The sequence below is a fragment of the Mobula hypostoma genome, chromosome 12 (genome assembly GCF_963921235.1).
Source record: "Mobula hypostoma chromosome 12, sMobHyp1.1, whole genome shotgun sequence".
NCBI classification, from domain to species: Eukaryota; Metazoa; Chordata; class Chondrichthyes; order Myliobatiformes; family Myliobatidae; genus Mobula; species Mobula hypostoma.
Window position 1 is genome coordinate 40350111 of NC_086108.1, and position 27299 is coordinate 40377409.

Below are 27299 nucleotides of genomic sequence, written 5' to 3' on the forward strand. Positions count from 1 at the left end.
GAGCATATATCCTTGAGGTGCAACTGTGTTGATTGTCACTGAGGAGGAGACGTTATTTCTGGGTTACGAACTGAAGTTTAGGAGACATCCAGGGTTTTGCAGCCACCAGGGGGTGAATGCAGATGAGTGTTCGTATCTTGTTGAACCAGGAATGATCTGGTTTAATAATAGTATAAATGGGTGACAGGAGCAAAGGGGACCAAAGGTACTTGCTTTGAAATCATTTAAATTTGATTAATTTTGACATTGATAAGCAGACAAAATTATTGAGTTGGTTTCTGGAAAGGTGGGAGTGAGTAAAGCTGTGTTAAACTTGTATTGTGCCTTAGTTGAACCACATCTGAAATATATGGTATGGCTTTTCACTTGATATAATTAGAAAGAAATGAGAGACACTGAGGAAGATGCACAGTACCTTTTCAGAATAATATTAGAATTGAGAGAGGGAGAAAGACAAGGGACAAGAGGGAGGGAGATTAAACTGAATTCAGAAAGAGAATGCTGGGTAGAGGTTCTATGGTAAAAGACATTTGATAGGGAAGACCTTTTTCACTTGGCAAAACATAAATGATGCATAATTAATATAAAAAGGTCACTAATAAATCTAGTGAAGAATTCAAGATGTATTTCTTAATTCAAATACTGGGGAGCTCAGATGCATTATGAAGAGTTAAGGTAGAGATTGCGATAACAGGAATCTAGATAAAAAGAATGAGGGAGAAAAGAATAGTAGGTGTGTTAACAGGATCAGCTGTGTTGAATGGGAGTAATCTATATGGACCATAGTCTCTGGAATCATCGGTTGTGCTGAATGGCATTTTGTGCTTTACTCTCAATATAATTTCAAAGATCCAATTTAATGTCAGAGAAATGTATACAATATGCATCCTGAAATGCTTTTTCTTCGTGAACATCCACGAAAACAGAGAAGTGCCCCAAAGAATTAACAACAGATAAACGTAAGAACACCAAAGTTGCCCCCCCCCAGCTCCCCTCTCTTCCTCCCGTATGTAAGCGGCAACGAGCAACAATCCGCCCTACCCCCACCGACAAAAAAAAGCGAGCATCGGTACTGTCACTGAGCACTCAGCATGAGCAAAGCAATAGCCAAGACGCAGAGTTGCAGTTACCCCAAAGACTTTGCGTTACACCCGGCATTCGACATACTGCAGATTCTCTCTCTCTCCCTAATAAGGGAGAAAAAGGTGTCTCCATTTTCCCAGCGAGCAGGGAGACATAACAAACAACTTGCTGGTTTATGATGTTAAAAGTCCATTGTGTCGCTTTTTCGAGCGCTGTGCCCAAAGATCGCAAAGATCCTGGATCTTCGGGCCCACAGCAGATATCCCAACTCCCCCGACGACACAAGGGTCTCCTGCCGTGACATCAACCCTTGATCCGCCCGTCTCCAGAGCCCTAAGATCTTAGGCTTCTGAATTCGAGCCAGACTCTCAGTCCTAACCCTTGTTGTGCCGAACAACAGCCGGTCCTGAAACCCCGAGAACGGGTCCCATTCCCGCAATGAACCGAAGTCAGCATGTAACTGCAGGTCAGGGTCTTCAAAAGAACCCTGAAAGGGAAAAATAAAGATATTAAAGATGGAAATAGAGCTGTTTCCAAAGATGCAAACAAAGGAGTCGCCGTTTAGCGCATCTTAACTTCGCTCCGCCTCCCTGATTATATCAAATATGATATAATTTGCAATAAATATCAATGATTTAGATGAAAATGTAGCGAGATAGATTAGCGAATTTGTCAATGGCGCCAGACTTGTGGAGTTGTGGGCAGTGTAAAGGACTATCAAAGAATACCATGGGATATAGATCATTTACAGTTATGAGCACAGAAGTGGCAGATGGGGTTTAATCTGGGCAAGCGGGAGGTGTTGCATTTTGGAAGGTCAAATAAAAGGCGAAAGTATACATTTAATGGTAGTCCCTTAATAGATATGGAGGGAGCGGAGTCAGGTCCATAGTTCACTGAAAGTGGGTCATTTGCTGTACTGATCTATGTTTTATAATCACAGTATTGTAGGTTTAGCAAAGTCTTAATTGTATTACCATTTTTGCCATTTTGTTTTTTTTTCAGAAAATGTAACTAAAGTAGATGAAATAACAGTGAACATTTCAACTCCTTGTGAAGAATACAATTGCTTTATCACATTCAGCACTGGAAATTGGAAAGGGGTTAAAAACGTAAGCCTGAAAGCAGAAAAGGAAAGTAAGTATTTAAGTTTACAGTGCTTTATGAAAATCAAATGCCTGAAAAACCAGTCTATTCCAATGATGAGAAGATGGTTTTTCATTTTGAATTGTGTGCATTGATAACAAATTTGGACTTTGTGTTAGATGACCATGACTGCTGTGTTCGGTTTGGCATTTTCTGTTGAGAAAGCCAAAGTTGCCTGTTTTTCTCTTAGTGGTACATGTAAAAGGTACAAAGTCTGAATTTAAAATGTTTATTTAATACAAAGGCTACCTGCTCATAATGTGCATGGATTTGGAAGTTTACCACTGAATGAGTCTGCTCAGCTTCCTTTGTACTCAACTCTTCACCACATTGATGGGGCAAAACTATAGACTGATGTCTAACCTATAAAACAGACAGCAACACTCAGACTGCTCACAGAAATCAATGAATCCATTATATCTGATCATTCCTTAATACACAATAAGAAACTACAGTGCAGTCCATCTTCACTAAAACACCTCATCAGGCAAAATATTGTTTATTATACCCTTAAGTCTCTGAAACTGCAGTTTGATGGCACTCACATAACCGTCATATTTCTGTGGATGATTGGCAAACAATAAACATCATCACAAAAGTAATACTAATAAATGTTTATCTTCAAGCCCGAATGCATCATTCATTCTACTTATGGTAGCACTGTGAGTGAAACGTTTGCTTCACATGGGACCAAAGTTATCCTTTTCAACTTTAGCTTAAACCTAGAGCACCAGATTTCCCCTTAATAGCCATCATGAATATCGTGTTGATGTGTGTAGAATTGAGTTCACATGCTTACCAGAACAATGGGCAAACATAGGCAGAGGGCAGACAGAGCTTCACAATAACATCACGCTGTGATTGCCCTTGTGTGCTGTATGTGGTGTTGTTTTGCAATCTAGAAGGGCTGTCCTTTTCAGTAGATAGAAGAGGATGTGGCCCAAATGGTCTTACTATCTCGGATGAAATAAAGCAATCAGTAAATTGTTGGATCCATCTAATACAATGTCAAACTTTATTATATCTACAGTATGCAACATCTTGATTGTATATACTGCCCCTGTTCTCCTTTGACATGGCTTTCCAAATCAATTTGCTCCAGTTGACCAGGGATTGGTGACTCATCTGCAGTACACTGATGCATCAGGCATCCCTTCCAATTTTGAACCATCCCATCAAAAGTAAATTGCCACTGAACAGCTGAATTAATCTGTAACCAACACACACAAAATGCTGGAGGAACTCAGCAGGCCAGACAGCATCTATGGAAAAGAGCACAGTCGGCAACTTGGGCCAAGACTCTTTCCCTGTCATAAGGCGGTGGCTGGGAATGGACCCAAGTGCAAGACACAGACACTGAAGTACTGGAATAGGACAAGAGAGCTAGGAGCCCGGGCTTGGACTCCGAGCCAGAGACTGGACAAGGACCCAGTACCTGGGTCTTGCCTCTGGCTTGGACCCCGGAACTAGGCAAGGACGAGGCTTAGCAGGCAGGCAGGATGAGGCTGGAGTCTTCAAGCTTGAGGCTAGAGGCAAGACTTGGCAGGAGGCTAGAGGCTAGAGGCTAGAGGCTGGAGGCTGGAGGCTAGAGGCTAGAGGCTAGAGGCTAGAGGCTAGAGGCTAGAGGCTAGAGGCTAGAGGCTGGAGGCTGGAGGCTGGAGGCTGGAGGCTGGAGGCTGGAGGCTAGAGGCTAGAGGCTAGAGGCTGGAGGCTGGAGGCTGGAGGCTGGAGGCTGGAGGCTGGAGGCTGGAGGCTAGAGGCTGGAGGCTAGAGGCTAGAGGCTAGAGGCTAGAGGCTGGAGGCTGGAGGCTGGAGGCTGGAGGCTGGAGGCTGGAGGCTGGAGGCTGGAGGCTAGAGGCTAGAGGCTAGAGGCTAGAGGCTAGAGGCTAGAGGCTAGAGGCTAGAGGCTGGAGGCTGGAGGCTGGAGGCTTGGCATGGCTAGAGGCTAGAGGCCAGAGTCTTCAGGCGAGGCAAGGCTGCAGGCCGGAGTGTTGAGGTGAGGCGAGGCTGGAGGAAGGAGACTTGAGGCAAGGCTGGAGACGGGAGACTAGAGGCGAGGCTGGAGGCAGGAGACCTGGGGTGAGGCTGGAGGCTGAAGGCAGGAGACTTGAGGCGAGGCTGGAGGCAGGAGACTAGAGACGAGGCTGGAGGCGGGAGACTAGAGGCGAGGCTGGAGGCGGGAGACTAGAGGCGAGGCTGGAGGCGGGAGACTAGAGGCGAGACTGGAGGCAGGAGACTTGGGGCGAGGCTGGAGGCAGGAGACTTGGGGCGACGCTGGAAGCAGGAGACTTGGGGCGAGGCTGGAGGCAGGAGACTTGGGGCGAGGCTGGAGGCAGGAGACTTGGGACGAGGCTGGAGGCAGGAGACTTGAGGCGAGGCTGGAGACAGGAGACTTGAGGCGAGGCTGGAGGCTGGAGGTAGGAGACGAGGGGAGTCTGGAGGCAGGAGACTTGGGGTGAGGCGAGACTGGAGGCTGGAGGTAGGAGATTTGGGGCGAGGCGAGGCTGGATGCTGGAGACAGCAAACTTGGAGTGAGGCGAGGCTGGAGGCAGGACATTTGGGGAGAAGCGAGACTGGAGGCAAGAGACTTGGGGCGAGGGGAGGCTGGAGGCAGGAGACTTGACATGAGGCTGGAGGCTGGAGGCAGGAGACTTGGGATGAGGTGAGGCTGGAGGCAGCAGACTTGGGGCGAGGCGTGGCTGGAGGCAGCAGATTTGGGGCAAGGCAAGGCTGGAGGCAGCAGACTTGGGGCAAGGCGAGGCTGGAGGCAGCAGTCTTGGGGTGAGGCAAGGCTGGAGGCAGGAGACTTGAGGCGAGGCTGGAGGCAGGAGACTTGGGGCAAGGTGAGACTGGAGTCTGGAGGCAGGAGACTTGAGGTGAGACTGGAGGCAGGAGACTTGAGGCGAGGCTGGAGGCAGGATTCTTGAGGTAATGCTGGAGGCAGGAGACTTGCGGCGAGGCTGGATGCAGGAGACTTGGGGCGACACTGGAGGCAGGAGACAAGACGAGGCTGGAGGCAGGAAACTTGAGGCAAGGCTGGAGTATGGAGGTAGGAGACGAGGCGAGGCTGGAGGCAGGAGACTTGGGGCGAGGCTGGAGGCAGGATACTTGGGGTGAGGCGAGACTGGAGGCTGGAGGTAGGAGATTTGGGGCGAGGCGAGGCTGGATGCTGGAGACATGAGACAGAGTGAGGCGAGGCTGGAGGCAGGACACTTGGGGAGAAGCGAGGCTGGAGGCAAGAGACTTGGGGCGAGGGGAGGCTGGAGGCAGGAGACTTGACGTGAGGCTGGAGGCAGGAGACTTGGGACGAGGTGAGGCTGGAGGCAGCAGACTTGGGGCGAGGCGAGGCTGGAGGCAGCGGACGGGGCAAGGCGAGGCTGGAGGCAGCAGTCTTGGGGCGAGGCGAGGCTGGAGGCAGGAGACTTGAGGCGAGGCTGGAGGCTGGAGGCAGGAGACTTGGGGCGAGACTGGAGGCTGGAGGCAGAAGGCAGGAGACGGGGCGAGGCTGGAGGCAGGAGACTTGAGGCGGGACTGGAATCTGGAGGCAGGAGATTTGTAATGAGGCGAGGCTGGAGGCAGGAGACTTGGGGTGAGGCGAGGCTGGAGGCTGGAGACTTGGGGCAAGGCTGGAGGCAGGGGATTTGGGCTGAGGTGCGACTGGAGGCTGGAGGCAGGAGACTTGGGGCGAGGCAAGTTTGGAGGCTGGAGGCAGACTTGAGGCGAGGCTGGAGGCAGGAGACTTGGGGCAAGGCTGGAGGCAGGAGACTTGAGGCGAGGCAGGAGACTTGGGATGAGGTGAGGCTGGAGGCTGGAGGCAGGAGACGGGGTGAGGCGAGGCTGCAGGCAGGAGACTTGGGGCAAGGCGAGACTGGAGTCTGGAGGCAGGGGACGGGACGAGGCAAGGCTGGAGGCTGGAGGTAGGAGACGGGGCGAGGCGACGCTGGAGGCTGAAGGCACGAGATTTGGGGCGAGGCTGGAGGCAGGAGGCAGCAGACTTTGGACGAGGCGAGGCTGGAGGCAGCAGTATTGAGGCGAGGCTGGAGGTAGGAGGCTTGGGGCGAGACAAGGCTGGAGGCTGGAGGCAGGAGACTTGGGGCGAGGCGAGCTGGAGGCAGGAGACTTGTGGCGAGACAAGGCTGGAGGCAGGAGGCTTGGGGTGAGATGAGGCTGAAAGCAGGAGGCTTGGGGCAAGACGAGGCTGGAGGCAGGAGACAGCGAGGCCAGACTTGGGCAGGAAAGTTGGGATGAGGCGAGGCTGGAGGCAGGAGACTTGAGGCGAGACTGGAGTCTGGAGGCAGGAGACTTGGGACGAGAGGAGGCTGGAGGCTGGAGGCAGGAGACTTTGGGCGAGGCGAGCTGGAGGCAGGAGACTTTGGGCGAGGCGAGCTGGAGGCAGGAGACTTGTGGCGAGACGAGGCTGGAGGCAGGAGGCTTGGGGCGAGACGAGGCTGGAGGCTGGAGGCAGGAGGCTTGGGGCGAGACGAGGCTGGAGGCTGGAGGCAGGAGGCTTAGGGCGAGACGAGGCTGGAGGCTGGTGGCAAGAGACAGGGCGAGGCTAGAGGCAGCAGACTTGGGGCGAGGCGAGGCTGGAGGCAGGAGACGGGGCGAGGCAAGGCTGGAGGCTGGAGACTTGAGGCAAGATTCTAGTCTGGAGGCAGGAGACTTGGGACGAGACGAGGCTGGAGGCAGGAGACTTGGGGCGAGGCGAGACTGGATTCTGAAGGCAGAAGACTTGGGACGAGGCGAGGCTGGAGGCAGGAGACTTGGGGCGAGGCGAGACTGGAGGCAGGAGACTTGGGGCGAGGCGAGACTGGATTCTGAAGGCAGGAGACTTGGGACGAGGCGAGACTGGAGGCAGGAGACTTGGGGCGAGACTGGAGGCAGGAGACAGGGCGAGGCGAGGCTGGAGGCAGGAGACTTGGGGCGAGGCGAGGCTGGAGGCAGGAGAATTGGGCTGAGGCAAGGCAAGAAGCAGGAGACTTGAGGCGAGGCTGGAGGCTGGAGCCAGGAGACTTGAGGCGAGGCTGGAGGCAGGAGATGAGGCGAAGCTGGAGGCTGGATGCAGGAGACGGGGCGAGGCGAGGCTGGAGGCAGGAGACTTGGGGCAAGGCTGGAGGCAGGGAACTTGGGGCGAGGCTGGAGGCTGGAGGCAGGAGACTTGGGGCAAGGCTGGAGGCTGGAGGCAGGAGACGGGGCGAGGCTGGAGGCAGCAGGCAGGAGACTTGATGGGAGGCTGGAGGCAGGAGACTTGATGGGAGGCTGGAGGAAGGAGACTTGAGGTGAGGCTGGAGGCTGGAGGAAGGAGACTTGAGGCGAGGCTGGAGGCTGAAGGCAGGAGACTTGGGACGAGACGAGGCTGGAGGCTGGAGGCAGGAAATGTGGGACGAGGCGAGGCTGGAGGCAGCAGACTTGGGATGAGGTGAGGCAAGGCTGGAGGCAGGAGACTTGGGGCGAGGCCGGAGGCTGGAGGCAGGAGACTTGGGGCGAGACTCTAGTCTGGAGGCAGGAGACTTGGGACGAGACGAGGCTGGAGGCAGGAGACTTGGGGCGAGGCGAGACTGGATTCTGAAGGCAGAAGACTTGGGACGAGGCGAGGCTGGAGGCAGGAGACTTGGGGCGAGGCGAGACTGGAGGCAGGAGACTTGGGGCGAGGCGAGACTGGATTCTGAAGGCAGGAGACTTGGGACGAGGCGAGACTGGAGGCAGGAGACTTGGGGCGAGACTGGAGGCAGGAGACAGGGCGAGGCGAGGCTGGAGGCAGGAGACTTGGGGCGAGGCGAGGCTGGAGGCAGGAGAATTGGGCTGAGGCAAGGCAAGAAGCAGGAGACTTGAGGCGAGGCTGGAGGCTGGAGCCAGGAGACTTGAGGCGAGGCTGGAGGCAGGAGATGAGGCGAAGCTTGAGGCTGGATGCAGGAGACGGGGCGAGGCGAGGCTGGAGGCAGGAGACTTGGGGCAAGGCTGGAGGCAGGGAACTTGGGGCGAGGCTGGAGGCTGGAGGCAGGAGACTTGGGGCAAGGCTGGAGGCTGGAGGCAGGAGACGGGGCGAGGCTGGAGGCAGCAGGCAGGAGACTTGATGGGAGGCTGGAGGCAGGAGACTTGATGGGAGGCTGGAGGAAGGAGACTTGAGGTGAGGCTGGAGGCTGGAGGAAGGAGACTTGAGGCGAGGCTGGAGGCTGAAGGCAGGAGACTTGGGACGAGACGAGGCTGGAGGCTGGAGGCAGGAAATGTGGGACGAGGCGAGGCTGGAGGCAGCAGACTTGGGATGAGGTGAGGCAAGGCTGGAGGCAGGAGACTTGGGGCGAGGCCGGAGGCTGGAGGCAGGAGACTTGGGGCGAGACTCTAGTCTGGAGGCAGGAGACTTGGGATGAGATGAGGCTGGAGGCAGGAGACTTGAGGCGAGACTCTAGTCTGGAGGCAGGAGACGGGACGAGGCGAGGCTGGAGGCTGGAGTCTTGGGGCGAGGCGAGGCTGGAGGCAGCAGTCTTGGGGCAAGGTGAGGCTGGAGGCAGGAGACTTGGGGCGAGACGAGGCTGGAGGCAGGAAATGTGGGACGAGGCGAGGCTGGAGGCAGCAGACTTGGGGTGAGGTGAGGCAAAGCTGCAGGAAGCAGACTTGGGGCGAGGCGAGGCTGGAGGCAGGAGACGGGGCGAGGCTTGAGGCTGGAGGCAGGAGACTTGGGGCGAGGCTGGAGGCAGCAGGCAGGAGACTTGGGACGAGGCGAGGCTGGAGACAGCAGACTTGGCGTGAGGTGAGGCAAGGCTGGAGGCAGCAGACTTGGCGTGAGGTGAGGCAAGGCTGGAGGCAGGAGATTTGGGGCGAGGCTGGAGACAGAAGACTTGGGGCGAGGCTGGAGGCAGAAGACTTGGGACGAGAAGAGGCTGGAGGCTGGAGGCAGGAGACTTGGGGCGAGGCGTGACTGGAGTCTGGAGGCAGGAGACTTGGGACGAGGCAAGGCTGGAGGCAGGAGACTTGGGGCAAGGAGACACTGGAGGCAGGAGGCAGGGCGAGGCGAGGCTGGAGGCAGCAGACTTGGGGCGAGGCGAGGCTGGAGGCAGGAGACTTGGGGCGAGGCTTGAGGCTGGAGGCAGGAGTCTTGGGGCGAGGCTGGAGGCAGGAGGCAGGAGACGAGCTGAGGCTGGAGGCAGGAGACTTGATGGGAGGCTGGAGGCTGGAGGAAGGAGACTTGAGGCGAGGCTAGAGGCTGAAGGCAGGAGACTTGAGGCAAAACGAGGCTGGAGGCTGGAGGCAGGAGGCAGGGTGAGGCGAGGCTGGAGGCAGCAGACTTGGGGCGAGGCGAGGCTGGAGGCAGGAAACTTGGGGCGAGGCTGGAGGCAGGAGACTTGGGGCGAGGCTGGAGGCAGGAGGCAGGAGACGAGCTGAGGCTGGAGGCAGGAGACTTGATTGGAGGCTGGAGGAAGGAGACTTGAGGCGAGGCTGGAGGCTGAAGGCAGGAGACTTGAGACAAAACGAGGCTGGAGGCAGGAGGCAGGGCGAGGCGAGGCTGGAGGCAGGAAATTTGGGATGAGGCGAGGCTGGAGGCAGCAGACTTGGGTGAGGTGAGGCAAGGCTGGAGGCAGGAGACTTGGGGCAAGGCGAGGCTGGAGGCAAGAGTCTTGGGGCAAGGCTGGAGGCAGGAGGCAGGAGACTTGAGGCGAGGCTGGAGGCAGGAGACTTGATGGGAGGCTGGAGACTGGAGGAAGGTGATTTGAGGCGAGGCAGGAGGCTGGAGGCAGGAGACTTGGGGCGAGGCAAGGCTGGAGGCAGGGAACTTGGGGCGAGGCTGGAGGCAGGAGACTTGGGGCAAGGCTGGAGGCAGGGAACTTGGGGCAAGGCTGGAGGCAGGAGACGGGGCGAGGCTGGAGGCAGCAGGCAGGAGACTTGATGGGAGGCTGGAGGCAGGAGACTTGATGGGAGGCTGGAGGAAGGAGACTTGAGGCGAGACTGGAGGCTGCAGGCAGGAGACTTGGGACGAGACGAGGCTGGAGGCTGGAGGCAGGAAATGTGGGACGAGGCGAGGCTGGAGGCAGCAGATTTGGGGTGAGATGAGGCAAGGCTGGAGGCAGGAGACTTGATGGGAGGTTGGAGGAAGGAGACTTGAGGCGAGACTGGAGGCTGCAGGCAGGAGACTTGGGACGAGACGAGGCTGGAGGCTGGAGGCAGGAAATGTGGGACGAGGCGAGGCTGGAGGCAGCAGATTTGGGGTGAGGTGAGGCAAGCCTGGAGGCAGAAGACTTGGGGCGAGGCCGGAGGCTGGAGGCAGGAGACTTGGGACGAGAAGAGGCTGGAGGCTGGAGGAAGGAGACTTGAAGCGAGGCTGGAGGCTGAAGGCAGGAGACTTGGGGCGAGATGAGGCTGGAGGCTGGAGGCAGGAAATGTGGGACGAGGCGAGACTGGAGGCAGCAGACTTGGGGTGAGGTGAGGCAAGGCTGCAGGCAGCAGACTTGGGGCAAGGCGAGGCTGGAGGCAGGAGACGGGGCGAGGCTTGAGGCTGGAGACAGGAGACTTGGGGCGAGGCTGGAGGCAGCAGGCAGGAGACTTGGAACGAGGCGAGGCTGGAGACAGCAGACTTGGGGTGAGGTGAGGCAAGGCTGGAGGCAGCAGACTTGGCGTGAGGTGAGGCAAGGCTGGAGGCAGGAGTCTTGGGGCAAGGCGACGCTGGAGGCAGGAGGCAGGGCGGGGTGAGGCTGGAGGCAGCAGACATGGGGCAAGGCTGGAGGCAGGAGACGGGGCGAGGCTGGAGGCAGCAGGCAGGAGACTTGGGACAAGGCGAGGCTGGAGGCAGGAGTCTTGGGGCGAGGCTGGAGGCAGGAGGCAGGAGACGAGCTGAGGCTGGAGGCAGGAGACTTGATGGGAGGCTGGAGGCTGGAGGAAGGAGACTTGAGGCGAGGCTGGAGGCTGAAGGCAGGAGACGAGGCAAAACGAGGCTGGTGGCAGGAGACTTGATGGGAGGCTGGAGGCTGGAGGAAGGAGACTTGAGGCGAGGCTGGAGGCTGAAGGCAGGAGACAAGGCAAAACGAGGCTGGTGGCAGGAGACAGGGCGAGGCTGGAGGCAGGAAATTTGGGACGAGGCGAGGCTGGAGGCAGCAGACTTGGGGTGAGGTGAGGCAAGGCTGGAGGCAGGAGACTTGGGGCAAGGCGAGGCTGGAGGCAGGAGTCTTGGGGCAAGGCTGGAGGCAGGAGGCAGGAGACTTGAGGCAAGGCTGGAGGCTGAAGGCAGGAGACTTGGGGCGAGACGAGGCTGGAGGCTTGAGGCAGGAAATGTGGGACGTGGCGAGGCTGGAGGCAGCAGACTTGGGGTGAGGTGAGGCAAGGCTGGAGGCAGGAGACATGGGGCGAGGCTGGAGGCAGAAGACTTGGGACAGGAAGAGGCTGGAGGCTGGAGGCAGGAGACTTGGGGCGAGGCGTGACTGGAGTCTGGAGGCAGGAGACTTGGGACGAGGCAAGGCTGGAGGCTGGAGGCAGGAGACTTGGGGCAAGGCGACGCTGGAGGCAGGAGACAGGGCGAGGCGAGGCTGGAGGCAGCAGACTTGGGGCGAGGCGAGGCTGGAGGCAGGAGACTTGAGGCGAGACTGGAGGCTGGAGGCAGGAGATGGAGTGAGTCAAGGCTGGAGGCAGGAGACTTGGGGCAAGGCGAGGCTGGAGGCAAGAGACTTGGGGCTAGCGGAGCCTGGAGGCAAGACACGATGCGAGGCTGGAGGCAGGAGACCTGGGATGAGGTGAGGCTGGAGGCAGCAGACTTGGGGTGAGGGCGAGGCTGGAGGCAGAAGACTTGAGGCGAGGCTGGAGGCAGCAGACTTGGGGCGAGGCGGGACTGGAGGCAGGAGGCTGGAGACTTGGGACGAGGCAAGTTTGGAGGCTGGAGGCAGGAGAATTGAGGCGAGGCTGGAGGCTGGAGGCAGGAGACTTGAGGCGAGGCAAGAGGCAGGAGACTTGGGGTGAGGTGAGGTTGGAGGCAGGAGACTTGAGGTGAGGCTGCAGGCAGGAGAATTGGGGCAAGGCTAGAGGCAGGGGATTTGGGCCGAGGTGCGACTGGAGGCTGGAGGCAGGAGACTTGAGGCGAGGCTGGAGGCAGGAGACTTGGGGCGAGGCTGGAGGCAGGGGACTTGGGGCGAGGCTGGAGGCAGGAGACTTGGGGCGAGGCTGGAGTCTGGAGGCAGGAGACTTGGGGCGAGGCTGGAGGCAGGAGACTTGGGGCGAGGCTGGAGTCTGGAGGCAGGAGACTTGGGGCGAGTCAAGACTGGAGGCAGGAGGCAGGAGACTTGAGGCGAGGCTGGAGGCAGGAGACTTGGGGTGAGGCAAGACTGGAGGCAGGAGGCAGGAGACTTGGGCCGAGGTGCGACTGGAGGCTGGAGACAGGAGACTTGGGGCGAGGCAAGTTTGGAGGCTGGAGGCAGGAGACTTGAGGCGAGGCTGGAGGCAGGAGACTTGGGGCAAGGCTGGAGGCAGGAGATTTGACGTGAGGCTGGAGGCAGGAGACTTGAGGCGTGGCTGGAGGCAGGAGACGAGGCGAGGCTGGGGGCTGGAGGCAGTAGGCTTGGGGGGAGGTGAGGCTGGAGGCAGGAGGCTTGGGCGAGGCAAGGCTGGAGGCTGGATGCAGGAGACGGGGCGAGCCGAGGCTGGAGGCTGGAGACAGGAGACTGGGGGCGAGGCTGGAGGCAGCAGGCAGGAGACTTGGGGTGAGGCGAGACTGGAGGCTGGAGGCAGGAGACAGGGCGAGGCTGGAGGCAGCAGACTTGGGGTGAGGTGAGGCAAGGCTGGAGGCAGGAGACTTGGTGCGAGGCCGGAGGCTGGAGGCAGGAGACTTGGGATGAGAAGAGGCTGGAAGCTGGAGGAAGGAGACTTGAGGCGAGGCTGGAGGCAGGAGACTTGAGGCAAGGCTGGAGGCAGGGGACGGGGCGAGGCTGGAGGCAGGAGACTTGAGGCGAGGCAGGAGACTTGGGATGAGGCGAGGCTGGAGGCTTGAGGCAGGAAATGTGGGACGTGGCGAGGCTGGAGGCAGCAGACTTGGGGTGAGGTGAGGCAAGGCTGGAGGCAGGAGACATGGGGCGAGGCTGGAGGCAGAAGACTTGGGACAAGAAGAGGCTGGAGGCTGGAGGCAGGAGACTTGGGGCGAGGCGTGACTGGAGTCTGGAGGCAGGAGACTTGGGACGAGGCAAGGCTGGAGGCTGGAGGCAGGAGACTTGGGGCAAGGCGACGCTGGAGGCAGGAGACAGGGCGAGGCGAGGCTGGAGGCAGCAGACTTGGGGCGAGGCGAGGCTGGAGGCAGGAGACTTGAGGCGAGACTGGAGGCTGGAGGCAGGAGATGGAGTGAGTCAAGGCTGGAGGCAGGAGACTTGGGGCAAGGCGAGGCTGGAGGCAAGAGACTTGGGGCTAGCGGAGCCTGGAGGCAAGACACGATGCGAGGCTGGAGGCAGGAGACCTGGGCCGAGGTGCGACTGGAGGCTGGAGACAGGAGACTTGGGGCGAGGCAAGTTTGGAGGCTGGAGGCAGGAGACTTGAGGCGAGGCTGGAGGCAGGAGACTTGGGGCAAGGCTGGAGGCAGGAGATTTGACGTGAGGCTGGAGGCAGGAGACTTGAGGCGTGGCTGGAGGCAGGAGACGAGGCGAGGCTGGGGGCTGGAGGCAGTAGGCTTGGGGGGAGGTGAGGCTGGAGGCAGGAGGCTTGGGCGAGGCAAGGCTGGAGGCTGGATGCAGGAGACGGGGCGAGCCGAGGCTGGAGGCTGGAGACAGGAGACTGGGGGCGAGGCTGGAGGCAGCAGGCAGGAGACTTGGGGTGAGGCGAGACTGGAGGCTGGAGGCAGGAGACAGGGCGAGGCTGGAGGCAGCAGACTTGGGGTGAGGTGAGGCAAGGCTGGAGGCAGGAGACTTAGTGCGAGGCCGGAGGCTGGAGGCAGGAGACTTGGGATGAGAAGAGGCTGGAAGCTGGAGGAAGGAGACTTGAGGCGAGGCTGGAGGCAGGAGACTTGAGGCAAGGCTGGAGGCAGGGGACGGGGCGAGGCTGGAGGCAGGAGACTTGAGGCGAGGCAGGAGACTTGGGATGAGGCGAGGCTGGAGGCAGGAGACTTGAGGCGAGGCAGGAGACTTGGGATGAGGCGAGGCTGGAGGCTGGAGACTTGGGGCGAGGCGAGACTGGAGTCTGGAGGCAGGAGACTTGGGATGAGGCCAGGCTGGAGGCTGGAGGAAGGAGACTTGGAGCAAGGCTCGAGGCAGGAGACTTGAGGGAAGGCTGGAGGCAGGAGACGGGGCGAGGTGAGGCTGGAAGCAGGTGGCTTTGGGTGAGGCAAGGCTGGAGGCAGGAGACGAGGCGAGGCTGGAGGCAGGAGACTTGGGACGATGCAAGGCTGGAGTCTGGAGGCAGGAGACTTGGGACGAGGCGAGGCTGGAGTGTGGAGGCAGGAGACTTGGGATGAGGCAAGGCTGCAGGCAGGAGACTTGGGGCGAGGCTGGAGACAGGAGACTTGAGGCGAGGCTGGAGGCAGGAGACTTGGGGCAAGGCGAGGCTGGAGGCAGGGAACTTGGGGTGAGACTGGAGGCAGGGAACTTGGGGTGAGACTGGAGGCAGGAGACGGGACGATGCGAGGCTAGAGTCTGGAGGCAGGAGACGGGGCGAGGCAAGGCTGCAGGCAGGAGACGGTGCAGGGCGAGACTGGTCTGGAGGCAGAAGGCTTGGGACGAGGCGAAGCTGGAGGCTGGAAGCAGGAGACTTGGGGCAACGCTGGAGGCTGGAGGTAGGAGACTTGAGGCGAGGCGATGCTGGAAGCTGGTGACTTGAGGCAAGGCGAGGCTGGAGGATGGCGACTTGAGGCGAGGCTGGAGACTTGGGGCGAGGCGAGGCTGGAGGCTGGATGCAGGAGACGAGACGAGGCGAGGCTGGAGGCCTGAGGCAGGAGACTTGGGGAATGGCTGAAGGCAGGGAACTTGGGGCGAGGCTGGAGGCTGGAGGCAGGAGTCAGGAGACTTGGGACGAGGCAAGGCTGGAGGTAGGGGTCTTAGGGCGAGGCTGGAGGCAGGAGGCAGGAACCTTGAGCTGAGGCTGGAGGCAGGAGACGATGGGAGGCTGGAGGAAGGAGACTTGAGGTGAGGCTGGAGGCTGAAGGCAGGAGACTTGGGGCAAAACGAGGCTGGAGACTGGAGGCAGGAGACAGGGCGAGGCGAGGCTGGAGGCAGGAAATTTGGGACGAGGCGAGGCTGGAGACAGCAGACTTGGGGTGAGGTGAGGCAAGGCTGGAGGCAGGAGACTTGGGGCGAGGCCAGAGGCTGGAGGCAGGAGACGTGGGGCGAGGCTGGAGTCTGGAGACTTGAGGCATGACTGGAGGCTGGAGGCAGGAGACGGGGTGAGGCGAGGCTGGAGGCAGGAGACTTGGGGCGAGGCGACGCTGGAGGCTGGAGGAAGGAGACTTGGGGCGAGACTGGAGGCAGGAGACAGCGCGATGCGAGGCTGGAGGCAGCAGACTTGGGGTGAGGCTGGAGGCAGCAGTCTTGGGGCGAGGTGAGGCTGGAGGCAGGAGAAGAGACGAGGCTGGAGGCTGGAGGCAGGAGACTTGAGGCAAGGCGAGGCTGGAGGCAGGAGACTTGGGATGAGGGGAGGCTGGAGGCAGGAGACTTGGGGTGAGGGGAGGCTGGAGGCAGGAGACTTGCGGCGAGGCGAGGCAAGAAGCAGGAGACTTGGGGCGAGGCGAGGCTGGAGGCTGGAGCCAGGAGATGGGGTGAGGCTGGAGGCAGGAGACTTGAGGCGAGGCTGGAGGCAGGAGTCTTGGGGCAAGGCGAGGCTGGAGGCAGGAGTCTTGGGGCGAGGCTGGAGGCAGGAGCAGGAGACTTGATGGGAGGCAGGAGGCAGGAGACTTGATGGGAGGCAGGAGGCAGGAGACTTGAGGCGAGGCTGGAGGCAGGAGACTTGATGGGAGGCTGGAGGCTGGAGGAAGGAAACTTGAGGCGAGGCTGGAGGCTGGAGACTTGGGGCGAGGCGAGGCTGGAGGCAGAGACTTGAGGCGAGGCTGGAGGCAGGAGACAGAGTGAGTCGAGGCTGGAGGCAGGAGACTTGGGGCAAGGCGAGGCTGGAGGCAAGAGACTTGGGGGCGAGGGGAGCCTGGAGGCAGGACACAACGCGAGGCTGGAGGCTGGAGGCAGGAGACCTGGGACGAGGTGAGGCTGGAGGCAGCAGACTTGGGGCGAGGCGAGACTGGAGGCAGGAGGCAGGAGACTTAGGGCGAGGCAAGTTTGGAGGCTGGAGGCAGGAGACTTGAGGCGAGGCTGGAGGCTGGAGGCAGGAGACTTGAGGTGAGGCAAGTGGCAGGAGACTTAGGGTGAGGCGAGGCTGGAGACTTTGGGCAAGGCTGGAGGCGGGATTTGGGCTGAGGTGCGACTGGAGGCAGGAGACTTCGGGTGAGGCAAGTTTGGAGGCTGGAGGCAGGAGTCTTGAGGCGAGGCTGGAGGCAGGAGACTTGGGGCAAGGCTGGAGGCAGGGGACTTGGGGCGAGGCTGGAGGCAGGAGACTTGGGGCAAGGCAGGAGGCAGGAGACGGGGCGAGTCTGGAGGCTGGAGGCAGGAGACTTGAGGCGAGGCTGGAGGCAGGAGATGGGGTGAGGCGAGGCTGGAAGCAGGAGACTTTGGGCGAGGCGAGGCTGGAGGCAGGAGACGAGGCGAGGCTGGAGGCTGGAGGCAGGAGACTTGGGGCAAGGTTAGAGACAGGGAACTTGGGGTGAGGCTGGAGGCAGGAGACGGGACGAGGCGAGGCTGGAGCCTGCAGGCAGGAGACTTGGTGCGAGGCGAGAATGGAGTCTGGAGGCAGGAGACTTGGGACGAGGCGAGGCTGGAGGCAGGAGACTTGGGGCGACGCTGGATGCTGGAGACTTGAGGCGAGGCGATGCTGGAGGATGGAGACTTGAGGCGAGGCTGGATGCTGGAGACTTGAGGCGAGGCGAGGCTGGAGTCTGGTGACCTGAGGCGAGGCTGGAGGCTGGTAACCTGAGGCGAGGCTGGAGGCTGGTGACTTGAGGCGATGCGAGGCTGGAGGCAGGAGACTTGGGGCGAGGCAAGACTGGAGGCAGGAGGCAGGAGACTTGGGCCGAGGTGCGACTGGAGGCTGGAGGCAGGAGACTTGGAGTGAGGCAAATTTGGAGGCTGGAGGCAGGAGACTTGAGGTGAGGCTGGAGGCAGGAGTCTTGGGGCAAGGTGAGGCTGGAGGCAAGAGTCTTGGGGCAAGGTGAGGCTGGAGGCAGGAGTCTTGGGGCGAGGCTGGAGGCAGGAAACTTGGGACGAGGCGAGGCTGGAGGCAGGAGACTTGAGGTGAGGCTGGAGGCAGGAGACTTGAGGCGAGGCTGGAGGCTGGAGGCAGGAGACAGAGTGAGTCGAGGCTGGAGGCAGAAGACTTGGGGCAAGGCGAGGCTGGAGGCAAGAGACTTGGGGCGAGGGGAGCCTGGAGGCAGGACACGACGCGAGGCTGGAGGCTGGAGGCAGGAGACCTGGGACGAGGTGAGGCTGGAGGCAGCAGACTTGTGGCGAGGTGAGGCGAGGCTGGAGGCAGAAGACTTGGGGCGAGGCGAGGCTGGAGGCAGCAGACTTGGGGCAAGGTGAGACTGGAGGCAGGAGGCAGGAGACTTGAGGCGAGGCTGGAGGCAGGAGACTAGAGGTGAGGCAAGTGGCAGGAGACTTGGGGTGAGGCGAGGCTGGAGGCTGGAGACTTGGGGCGAGGCTGGAGGCAGGAGACGGGGCAAAGCTCGAGGCAGGAGGCAGGAGACGGGGCGAGTCTGGAGGCTGGAGGCAGGAGACTTGAGGCGAGGCTGGAGGCAGGAGACTTTGGGCGAGGCGAGGCTGGACGTAGGAGATGAGGCGAGGCTGGAGGCAGGAGACTTGGGGCAAGGTTAGAGACAGGGAACTTGGGGTGAGGCTGGAGGCAGGAGACGGGACAATGCAAGGCTGGAGTCTGGAGGCAGGAGACTTGGTGCGAGGCGAGAATGGAGTCTGGAGGCAGGAGACTTGGGACGAGGCGAGGCTGGAGGCAGGAGACTTGGGGCGACGCTGGATGCTGGAGACAGGAGACGAGGCGAGGCTGGAGGTAGGAGACTTAAGGTGAGGCTGGAGGATGGAGACTTGAGGCGAGGCGAGGCTGGTGACTTGTGGCGAGGCGAGGCTGGAGTCTGGTGACTTGAGGCGAGGCTGGAGGCTGGTAACCTGAGGTGAGGCTGGAGACTTGGGGTGAGGCGAGGCTGGAGGCTGCTGACTTGGGGCGATGCGAGGCTGGAGGCAGGAGACTTGGGGTGAGGCAAGACTGGAGGCAGGAGGCAGGAGACTTGGACCGAGGTGCAACTGGAGGTTGGAGGCAGGAGACTTGGAGCGAGGCAAATTTGGAGGCTGGAGGCAGGAGACGAGGTGAGGCTGGAGGCAGGAGTCTTGGGGCAAGGCGAGGCTGGAGGCCGGAGTCTTGGAGCGAGGCTGGAGGCAGGAGGCTGGAGGCAGGAAACTTGGGATGAGGCGAGGCTGGAGGCAGGAGACTTGAGGAGAGGCTCGAGGCAGAAGACGGGGCAAGGCTGGAGGCAGGAAACTTGGGACAAGGCGAGGCTGGAGGCAGGAGACTTGGGGCGAGGCCAGACTGGAGGCAGGAGACTTGAGGCGAGGCTGGAGGCAGGAGACTTGGGGCAAGGCGAGGCTGCAGGCAGGAGACTAGGAGCGAGGCGAGAATGGAGTCTGGAGGCAGGAGACTTGGGACGAGGCGAGGCTGGAGGCAGGAGGCTTGTTGTGAGGAGAGGCTGGAGGCAGGAGACGGGGCGAGGCGAGGCTGGAGGCAGGAGACTTGGGGCAAGGCTAGAGGCAGAGGACTTGAGGCGAGGCTGGAGGCTGGAGGCAGGAGACGGGGCGAGTCTGGAGGCAGGAGGCTTGGGGCGAGACGAGGCTGGAGGCTAGAGGTAGGAGACGGAGCGAGGTGAGGCTGGAGGCCTTGCCCCAAGTCTCCTGCCTCCAGCCTCGAGCCTCGCCTCAAGTCCTCTGCCTCCAGCCTTGCCCCAAGAGGACTTGAGGCGAGGCTCGAGGCTGGAGGCAGGAGACTTGAGGCGAGGCTGGAGGCAGGAGGCTTGGGGCGAGATGAGGCTGGAGGCAGCAGACTTGGGGCGAGGTGAGGTGAGGCTGCAGGCAGGAGACGGGGCATGGCGAGACTGGAGTCTGGAGGCAGGAGACGTGGGGCGAGGTGACGCTGGAGGCAGGATACGGAGCGAGGCTGGAGGCAGGAGACAGGAGACCTGGGGCGAGGCTGGAGGCAGCAGACTTGGGGCAAGGTGACGCTGGAGGCAGGATACGGAGCGAGGCTGGAGGCAGGAGGCAGGAGACCTGGGGCGAGGCTGGAGGCAGCAGGCAGGAGACTTGGAACGAGGCGAGGCTGGAGACAGCAGACTTGGGGTGAGGTGAGGCAAGGCTGGAGGCAGCAGACTTGGCGTGAGGTGAGGCAAGGCTGGAGGCAGGAGACGGGGCGAGGCATGACTGGAGTCTGGAGGCAGGAGACTTGGGATGAGGCAAGGCTGGAGGCAGGAGTCTTGGGGCAAGGCGACGCTGGAGGCAGGAGGCAGGGCGGGGTGAGGCTGGAGGCAGCAGACATGGGGCGAGGCTGGAGGCAGGAGACGGGGCGAGGCTGGAGGCAGCAGGCAGGAGACTTGGGACAAGGCGAGGCTGGAGGCAGGAGTCTTGGGGCGAGGCTGGAGGCAGGAGGCAGGAGACGAGCTGAGGCTGGAGGCAGGAGACTTGATGGGAGGCTGGAGGCTGGAGGAAGGAGACTTGAGGCGAGGCTGGAGGCTGAAGGCAGGAGACGAGGCAAAACGAGGCTGGTGGCAGGAGACAGGGCGAGGCTGGAGGCAGGAAATTTGGGACGAGGCGAGGCTGGAGGCAGCAGACTTGGGGTGAGGTGAGGCAAGGCTGGAGGCAGGAGACTTGGGGCAAGGCGAGGCTGGAGGCAGGAGTCTTGGGGCAAGGCTGGAGGCTGAAGGCAGGAGACTTGGGGCGAGACGAGGCTGGAGGCTTGAGGCAGGAAATGTGGGACGTGGCGAGGCTGGAGGCAGCAGACTTGGGGTGAGGTGAGGCAAGGCTGGAGGCAGGAGACATGGGGCGAGGCTGGAGGCAGAAGACTTGGGACAAGAAGAGGCTGGAGGCTGGAGGCAGGAGACTTGGGGCGAGGCGTGACTGGAGTCTGGAGGCAGGAGACTTGGGACGAGGCAAGGCTGGAGGCTGGAGGCAGGAGACTTGGGGCAAAGCGACGCTGGAGGCAGGAGACAGGGCGAGGCGAGGCTGGAGGCAGCAGACTTGGGGCGAGGCGAGGCTGGAGGCAGGAGACTTGAGGCGAGACTGGAGGCTGGAGGCAGGAGATGGAGTGAGTCAAGGCTGGAGGCAGGAGACTTGGGGCAAGGCGAGGCTGGAGGCAAGAGACTTGGGGCTAGTGGAGCCTGGAGGCAAGACACGATGCGAGGCTGGAGGCAGGAGACCTGGGCCGAGGTGCGACTGGAGGCTGGAGACAGGAGACTTGGGGCGAGGCAAGTTTGGAGGCTGGAGGCAGGAGACTTGAGGCGAGGCTGGAGGCAGGAGACTTGGGGCAAGGCTGGAGGCAGGAGATTTGACGTGAGGCTGGAGGCAGGAGACTTGAGGTGTGGCTGGAGGCAGGAGACGAGGCGAGGCTGGGTGCTGGAGGCAGTAGGCTTGGGGGGAGGTGAGGCTGGAGGCAGGAGGCTTGGGCGAGGCAAGGCTGGAGGCTGGATGCAGGAGACGGGGCGAGCCGAGGCTGGAGGCTGGAGACAGGAGACTGGGGGCGAGGCTGGAGGCAGCAGGCAGGAGACTTGGGGTGAGGCGAGACTGGAGGCTGGAGGCAGGAGACAGGGCGAGGCTGGAGGCAGCAGACTTGGGGTGAGGTGAGGCAAGGCTGGAGGCAGGAGACTTAGTGCGAGGCCGGAGGCTGGAGGCAGGAGACTTGGGATGAGAAGAGGCTGGAAGCTGGAGGAAGGAGACTTGAGGCGAGGCTGGAGGCAGGAGACTTGAGGCAAGGCTGGAGGCAGGGGACGGGGCGAGGCTGGAGGCAGGAGACTTGAGGCGAGGCAGGAGACTTGGGATGAGGCGAGGCTGGAGGCAGGAGACTTGAGGCGAGGCAGGAGACTTGGGATGAGGCGAGGCTGGAGGCTGGAGACTTGGGGCGAGGCGAGACTGGAGTCTGGAGGCAGGAGACTTGGGATGAGGCCAGGCTGGAGGCTGGAGGAAGGAGACTTGGAGCAAGGCTCGAGGCAGGAGACTTGAGGGAAGGCTGGAGGCAGGAGACGGGGCGAGGTGAGGCTGGAAGCAGGTGGCTTTGGGTGAGGCAAGGCTGGAGGCAGGAGACGAGGCGAGGCTGGAGGCAGGAGACTTGGGACGATGCAAGGCTGGAGTCTGGAGGCAGGAGACTTGGGACGAGGCGAGGCTGGAGTGTGGAGGCAGGAGACTTGGGATGAGGCAAGGCTGCAGGCAGGAGACTTGGGGCGAGGCTGGAGACAGGAGACTTGAGGCGAGGCTGGAGGCAGGAGACTTGGGGCAAGGCGAGGCTGGAGGCAGGGAACTTGGGGTGAGACTGGAGGCAGGGAACTTGGGGTGAGACTGGAGGCAGGAGACGGGACGATGCGAGGCTAGAGTCTGGAGGCAGGAGACTTGGGGCGAGGCAAGGCTGCAGGCAGGAGACGGTGCAGGGCGAGACTGGTCTGGAGGCAGAAGGCTTGGGACGAGGCGAAGCTGGAGGCTGGAAGCAGGAGACTTGGGGCAACGCTGGAGGCTGGAGGTAGGAGACTTGAGGCGAGGCGATGCTGGAAGCTGGTGACTTGAGGTGAGGCGAGGCTGGAGGATGGCGACTTGAGGCGAGGCTGGAGACTTGAGGCGAGGCTGGAGGCTGGATGCAGGAGACGAGACGAGGTGAGGCTGGAGGCCTGAGGCAGGAGACTTGGGGAAAGGCTGAAGGCAGGGAACTTGGGGCGAGGCTGGAGGCTGGAGGCAGGAGTCAGGAGACTTGGGACGAGGCAAGGCTGGAGGTAGGAGTCTTAGGGCGAGGCTGGAGGCAGGAGGCAGGAACCTTGAGCTGAGGCTGGAGGCAGGAGACGATGGGAGGCTGGAGGAAGGAGACTTGAGGTGAGGCTGGAGGCTGAAGGCAGGAGACTTGGGGCAAAACGAGGCTGGAGACTGGAGGCAGGAGACAGGGCGAGGCGAGGCTGGAGGCAGGAAATTTGGGACGAGGCGAGGCTGGAGACAGCAGACTTGGGGTGAGGTGAGGCAAGGCTGGAGGCAGGAGACTTGGGGCGAGGCCAGAGGCTGGAGGCAGGAGACGTGGGGCGAGGCTGGAGTCTGGAGACTTGAGGCATGACTGGAGGCTGGAGGCAGGAGACGGGGTGAGGCGAGGCTGGAGGCAGGAGACTTGGGGCGAGGCGACGCTGGAGGCTGGAGGAAGGAGACTTGGGGCGAGACTGGAGGCAGGAGACAGCGCGATGCGAGGCTGGAGGCAGCAGACTTGGGGTGAGGCTGGAGGCAGCAGTCTTGGGGCGAGGTGAGGCTGGAGGCAGGAGAAGAGACGAGGCTGGAGGCTGGAGGCAGGAGACTTGGGGCAAGGCGAGGCTGGAGGCAGGAGACTTGGGATGAGGGGAGGCTGGAGGCAGGAGACTTGGGGTGAGGGGAGGCTGGAGGCAGGAGACTTGGGGTGAGGCGAGGCTGGAGGCAGGAGACTTGGGGCAAGGCTAGAGGCAGAGGACTTGAGGCGAGGCTGGAGGCTGGAGGCAGGAGACGGGGCGAGTCTGGAGGCAGGAGGCTTGGGGCGAGACGAGGCTGGAGGCTAGAGGTAGGAGACGGAGCGAGGTGAGGCTGGAGGCCTTGCCCCAAGTCTCCTGCCTCCAGCCTCGAGCCTCGCCTCAAGTCCTCTGCCTCCAGCCTTGCCCCAAGAGGACTTGAGGCGAGGCTCGAGGCTGGAGGCAGGAGACTTGAGGCGAGGCTGGAGGCAGGAGGCTTGGGGCGAGATGAGGCTGGAGGCAGCAGACTTGGGGCGAGGTGAGGTGAGGCTGCAGGCAGGAGACGGGGCATGGCGAGACTGGAGTCTGGAGGCAGGAGACGTGGGGCGAGGTGACGCTGGAGGCAGGATACGGAGCGAGGCTGGAGGCAGGAGACAGGAGACCTGGGGCGAGGCTGGAGGCAGCAGACTTGGGGCAAGGTGACGCTGGAGGCAGGATACGGAGCGAGGCTGGAGGCAGGAGGCAGGAGACCTGGGGCGAGGCTGGAGGCAGCAGGCAGGAGACTTGGAACGAGGCGAGGCTGGAGACAGCAGACTTGGGGTGAGGTGAGGCAAGGCTGGAGGCAGCAGACTTGGCGTGAGGTGAGGCAAGGCTGGAGGCAGGAGACGGGGCGAGGCATGACTGGAGTCTGGAGGCAGGAGACTTGGGATGAGGCAAGGCTGGAGGCAGGAGTCTTGGGGCAAGGCGACGCTGGAGGCAGGAGGCAGGGCGGGGTGAGGCTGGAGGCAGCAGACATGGGGCGAGGCTGGAGGCAGGAGACGGGGCGAGGCTGGAGGCAGCAGGCAGGAGACTTGGGACAAGGCGAGGCTGGAGGCAGGAGTCTTGGGGCGAGGCTGGAGGCAGGAGGCAGGAGACGAGCTGAGGCTGGAGGCAGGAGACTTGATGGGAGGCTGGAGGCTGGAGGAAGGAGACTTGAGGCGAGGCTGGAGGCTGAAGGCAGGAGACGAGGCAAAACGAGGCTGGTGGCAGGAGACAGGGCGAGGCTGGAGGCAGGAAATTTGGGACGAGGCGAGGCTGGAGGCAGCAGACTTGGGGTGAGGTGAGGCAAGGCTGGAGGCAGGAGACTTGGGGCAAGGCGAGGCTGGAGGCAGGAGTCTTGGGGCAAGGCTGGAGGCAGGAGGCAGGAGACTTGAGGCAAGGCTGGAGGCTGAAGGCAGGAGACTTGGGGCGAGACGAGGCTGGAGGCTTGAGGCAGGAAATGTGGGACGTGGCGAGGCTGGAGGCAGCAGACTTGGGGTGAGGTGAGGCAAGGCTGGAGGCAGGAGACATGGGGCGAGGCTGGAGGCAGAAGACTTGGGACAAGAAGAGGCTGGAGGCTGGAGGCAGGAGACTTGGGGCGAGGCGTGACTGGAGTCTGGAGGCAGGAGACTTGGGACGAGGCAAGGCTGGAGGCTGGAGGAAGGAGACTTGGGGCAAGGCGACGCTGGAGGCAGGAGACAGGGCGAGGCGAGGCTGGAGGCAGCAGACTTGGGGCGAGGCGAGGCTGGAGGCAGGAGACTTGAGGCGAGACTGGAGGCTGGAGGCAGGAGATGGAGTGAGTCAAGGCTGGAGGCAGGAGACTTGGGGCAAGGCGAGGCTGGAGGCAAGAGACTTGGGGCTAGCGGAGCCTGGAGGCAAGACACGATGCGAGGCTGGAGGCAGGAGACCTGGGCCGAGGTGCGACTGTAGGCTGGAGACAGGAGACTTGGGGCGAGGCAAGTTTGGAGGCTGGAGGCAGGAGACTTGAGGCGAGGCTGGAGGCAGGAGACTTGGGGCAAGGCTGGAGGCAGGAGATTTGACGTGAGGCTGGAGGCAGGAGACTTGAGGCGTGGCTGGAGGCAGGAGACGAGGCGAGGCTGGGGGCTGGAGGCAGTAGGCTTGGGGGGAGGTGAGGCTGGAGGCAGGAGGCTTGGGCGAGGCAAGGCTGGAGGCTGGATGCAGGAGACGGGGCGAGCCGAGGCTGGAGGCTGGAGACAGGAGACTGGGGGCGAGGCTGGAGGCAGCAGGCAGGAGACTTGGGGTGAGGCGAGACTGGAGGCTGGAGGCAGGAGACAGGGCGAGGCTGGAGGCAGCAGACTTGGGGTGAGGTGAGGCAAGGCTGGAGGCAGGAGACTTAGTGCGAGGCCGGAGGCTGGAGGCAGGAGACTTGGGATGAGAAGAGGCTGGAAGCTGGAGGAAGGAGACTTGAGGCGAGGCTGGAGGCAGGAGACTTGAGGCAAGGCTGGAGGCAGGGGACGGGGCGAGGCTGGAGGCAGGAGACTTGAGGCGAGGCAGGAGACTTGGGATGAGGCGAGGCTGGAGGCAGGAGACTTGAGGCGAGGCAGGAGACTTGGGATGAGGCGAGGCTGGAGGCTGGAGACTTGGGGCGAGGCGAGACTGGAGTCTGGAGGCAGGAGACTTGGGATGAGGCCAGGCTGGAGGCTGGAGGAAGGAGACTTGGAGCAAGGCTCGAGGCAGGAGACTTGAGGGAAGGCTGGAGGCAGGAGACGGGGCGAGGTGAGGCTGGAAGCAGGTGGCTTTGGGTGAGGCAAGGCTGGAGGCAGGAGACGAGGCGAGGCTGGAGGCAGGAGACTTGGGACGATGCAAGGCTGGAGTCTGGAGGCAGGAGACTTGGGACGAGGCGAGGCTGGAGTGTGGAGGCAGGAGACTTGGGATGAGGCAAGGCTGCAGGCAGGAGACTTGGGGCGAGGCTGGAGACAGGAGACTTGAGGCGAGGCTGGAGGCAGGAGACTTGGGGCAAGGCGAGGCTGGAGGCAGGGAACTTGGGGTGAGACTGGAGGCAGGGAACTTGGGGTGAGACTGGAGGCAGGAGACGGGACGATGCGAGGCTAGAGTCTGGAGGCAGGAGACTTGGGGCGAGGCAAGGCTGCAGGCAGGAGACGGTGCAGGGCGAGACTGGTCTGGAGGCAGAAGGCTTGGGACGAGGCGAAGCTGGAGGCTGGAAGCAGGAGACTTGGGGCAACGCTGGAGGCTGGAGGTAGGAGACTTGAGGCGAGGCTGGAGGATGGCGACTTGAGGCGAGGCTGGAGACTTGAGGCGAGGCTGGAGGCTGGATGCAGGAGACGAGACGAGGTGAGGCTGGAGGCCTGAGGCAGGAGACTTGGGGAAAGGCTGAAGGCAGGGAACTTGGGGCGAGGCTGGAGGCTGGAGGCAGGAGTCAGGAGACTTGGGACGAGGCAAGGCTGGAGGTAGGAGTCTTAGGGCGAGGCTGGAGGCAGGAGGCAGGAACCTTGAGCTGAGGCTGGAGGCAGGAGACGATGGGAGGCTGGAGGAAGGAGACTTGAGGTGAGGCTGGAGGCTGAAGGCAGGAGACTTGGGGCAAAACGAGGCTGGAGACTGGAGGCAGGAGACAGGGCGAGGCGAGGCTGGAGGCAGGAAATTTGGGACGAGGCGAGGCTGGAGACAGCAGACTTGGGGTGAGGTGAGGCAAGGCTGGAGGCAGGAGACTTGGGGCGAGGCCAGAGGCTGGAGGCAGGAGACGTGGGGCGAGGCTGGAGTCTGGAGACTTGAGGCATGACTGGAGGCTGGAGGCAGGAGACGGGGTGAGGCGAGGCTGGAGGCAGGAGACTTGGGGCGAGGCGACGCTGGAGGCTGGAGGAAGGAGACTTGGGGCGAGACTGGAGGCAGGAGACAGCGCGATGCGAGGCTGGAGGCAGCAGACTTGGGGTGAGGCTGGAGGCAGCAGTCTTGGGGCGAGCTGAGGCTGGAGGCAGGAGAAGAGACGAGGCTGGAGGCTGGAGGCAGGAGACTTGGGGCAAGGCGAGGCTGGAGGCAGGAGACTTGGGGTGAGGGGAGGCTGGAGGCAGGAGACTTGGGGTGAGGGGAGGCTGGAGGCAGGAGACTTGCGGCGAGGCGAGGCAAGAAGCAGGAGACTTGGGGCGAGGCGAGGCTGGAGGCTGGAGCCAGGAGATGGGGTGAGGCTGGAGGCAGGAGACTTGAGGCGAGGCTGGAGGCAGGAGTCTTGGGGCAAGGCGAGGCTGGAGGCAGGAGTCTTGGGGCGAGGCTGGAGGCAGGAGCAGGAGACTTGATGGGAGGCAGGAGGCAGGAGACTTGATGGGAGGCAGGAGGCAGGAGACTTGAGGCGAGGCTGGAGGCAGGAGACTTGATGGGAGGCTGGAGGCTGGAGGAAGGAAACTTGAGGCAAGGCTGGAGGCTGGAGACTTGGGGCGAGGCGAGGCTGGAGGCAGAGACTTGAGGCGAGGCTGGAGGCAGGAGACAGAGTGAGTCGAGGCTGGAGGCAGGAGACTTGGGGCAAGGCGAGGCTGGAGGCAAGAGACTTGGGGCGAGGGGAGCCTGGAGGCAGGACACAACGCGAGGCTGGAGGCTGGAG

General features: G+C 61.9%; 1 protein-coding gene across 9 annotated transcripts in view; it reads left to right on the top strand.

The window, feature by feature from the left end:
* Nucleotides 1-27299, top strand: part of ptprc (protein tyrosine phosphatase receptor type C) — a 298428-nt gene that overhangs the window by 197359 nt on the left and 73770 nt on the right. For all 9 annotated transcript variants that reach the window (XM_063063878.1, XM_063063877.1, XM_063063882.1 and 6 more), the window contains one exon: nt 2089-2220. In XM_063063878.1, coding sequence (XP_062919948.1) covers nt 2089-2220 — 132 coding nt within the window. The remainder of the gene's footprint in view (nt 1-2088; nt 2221-27299) is intronic.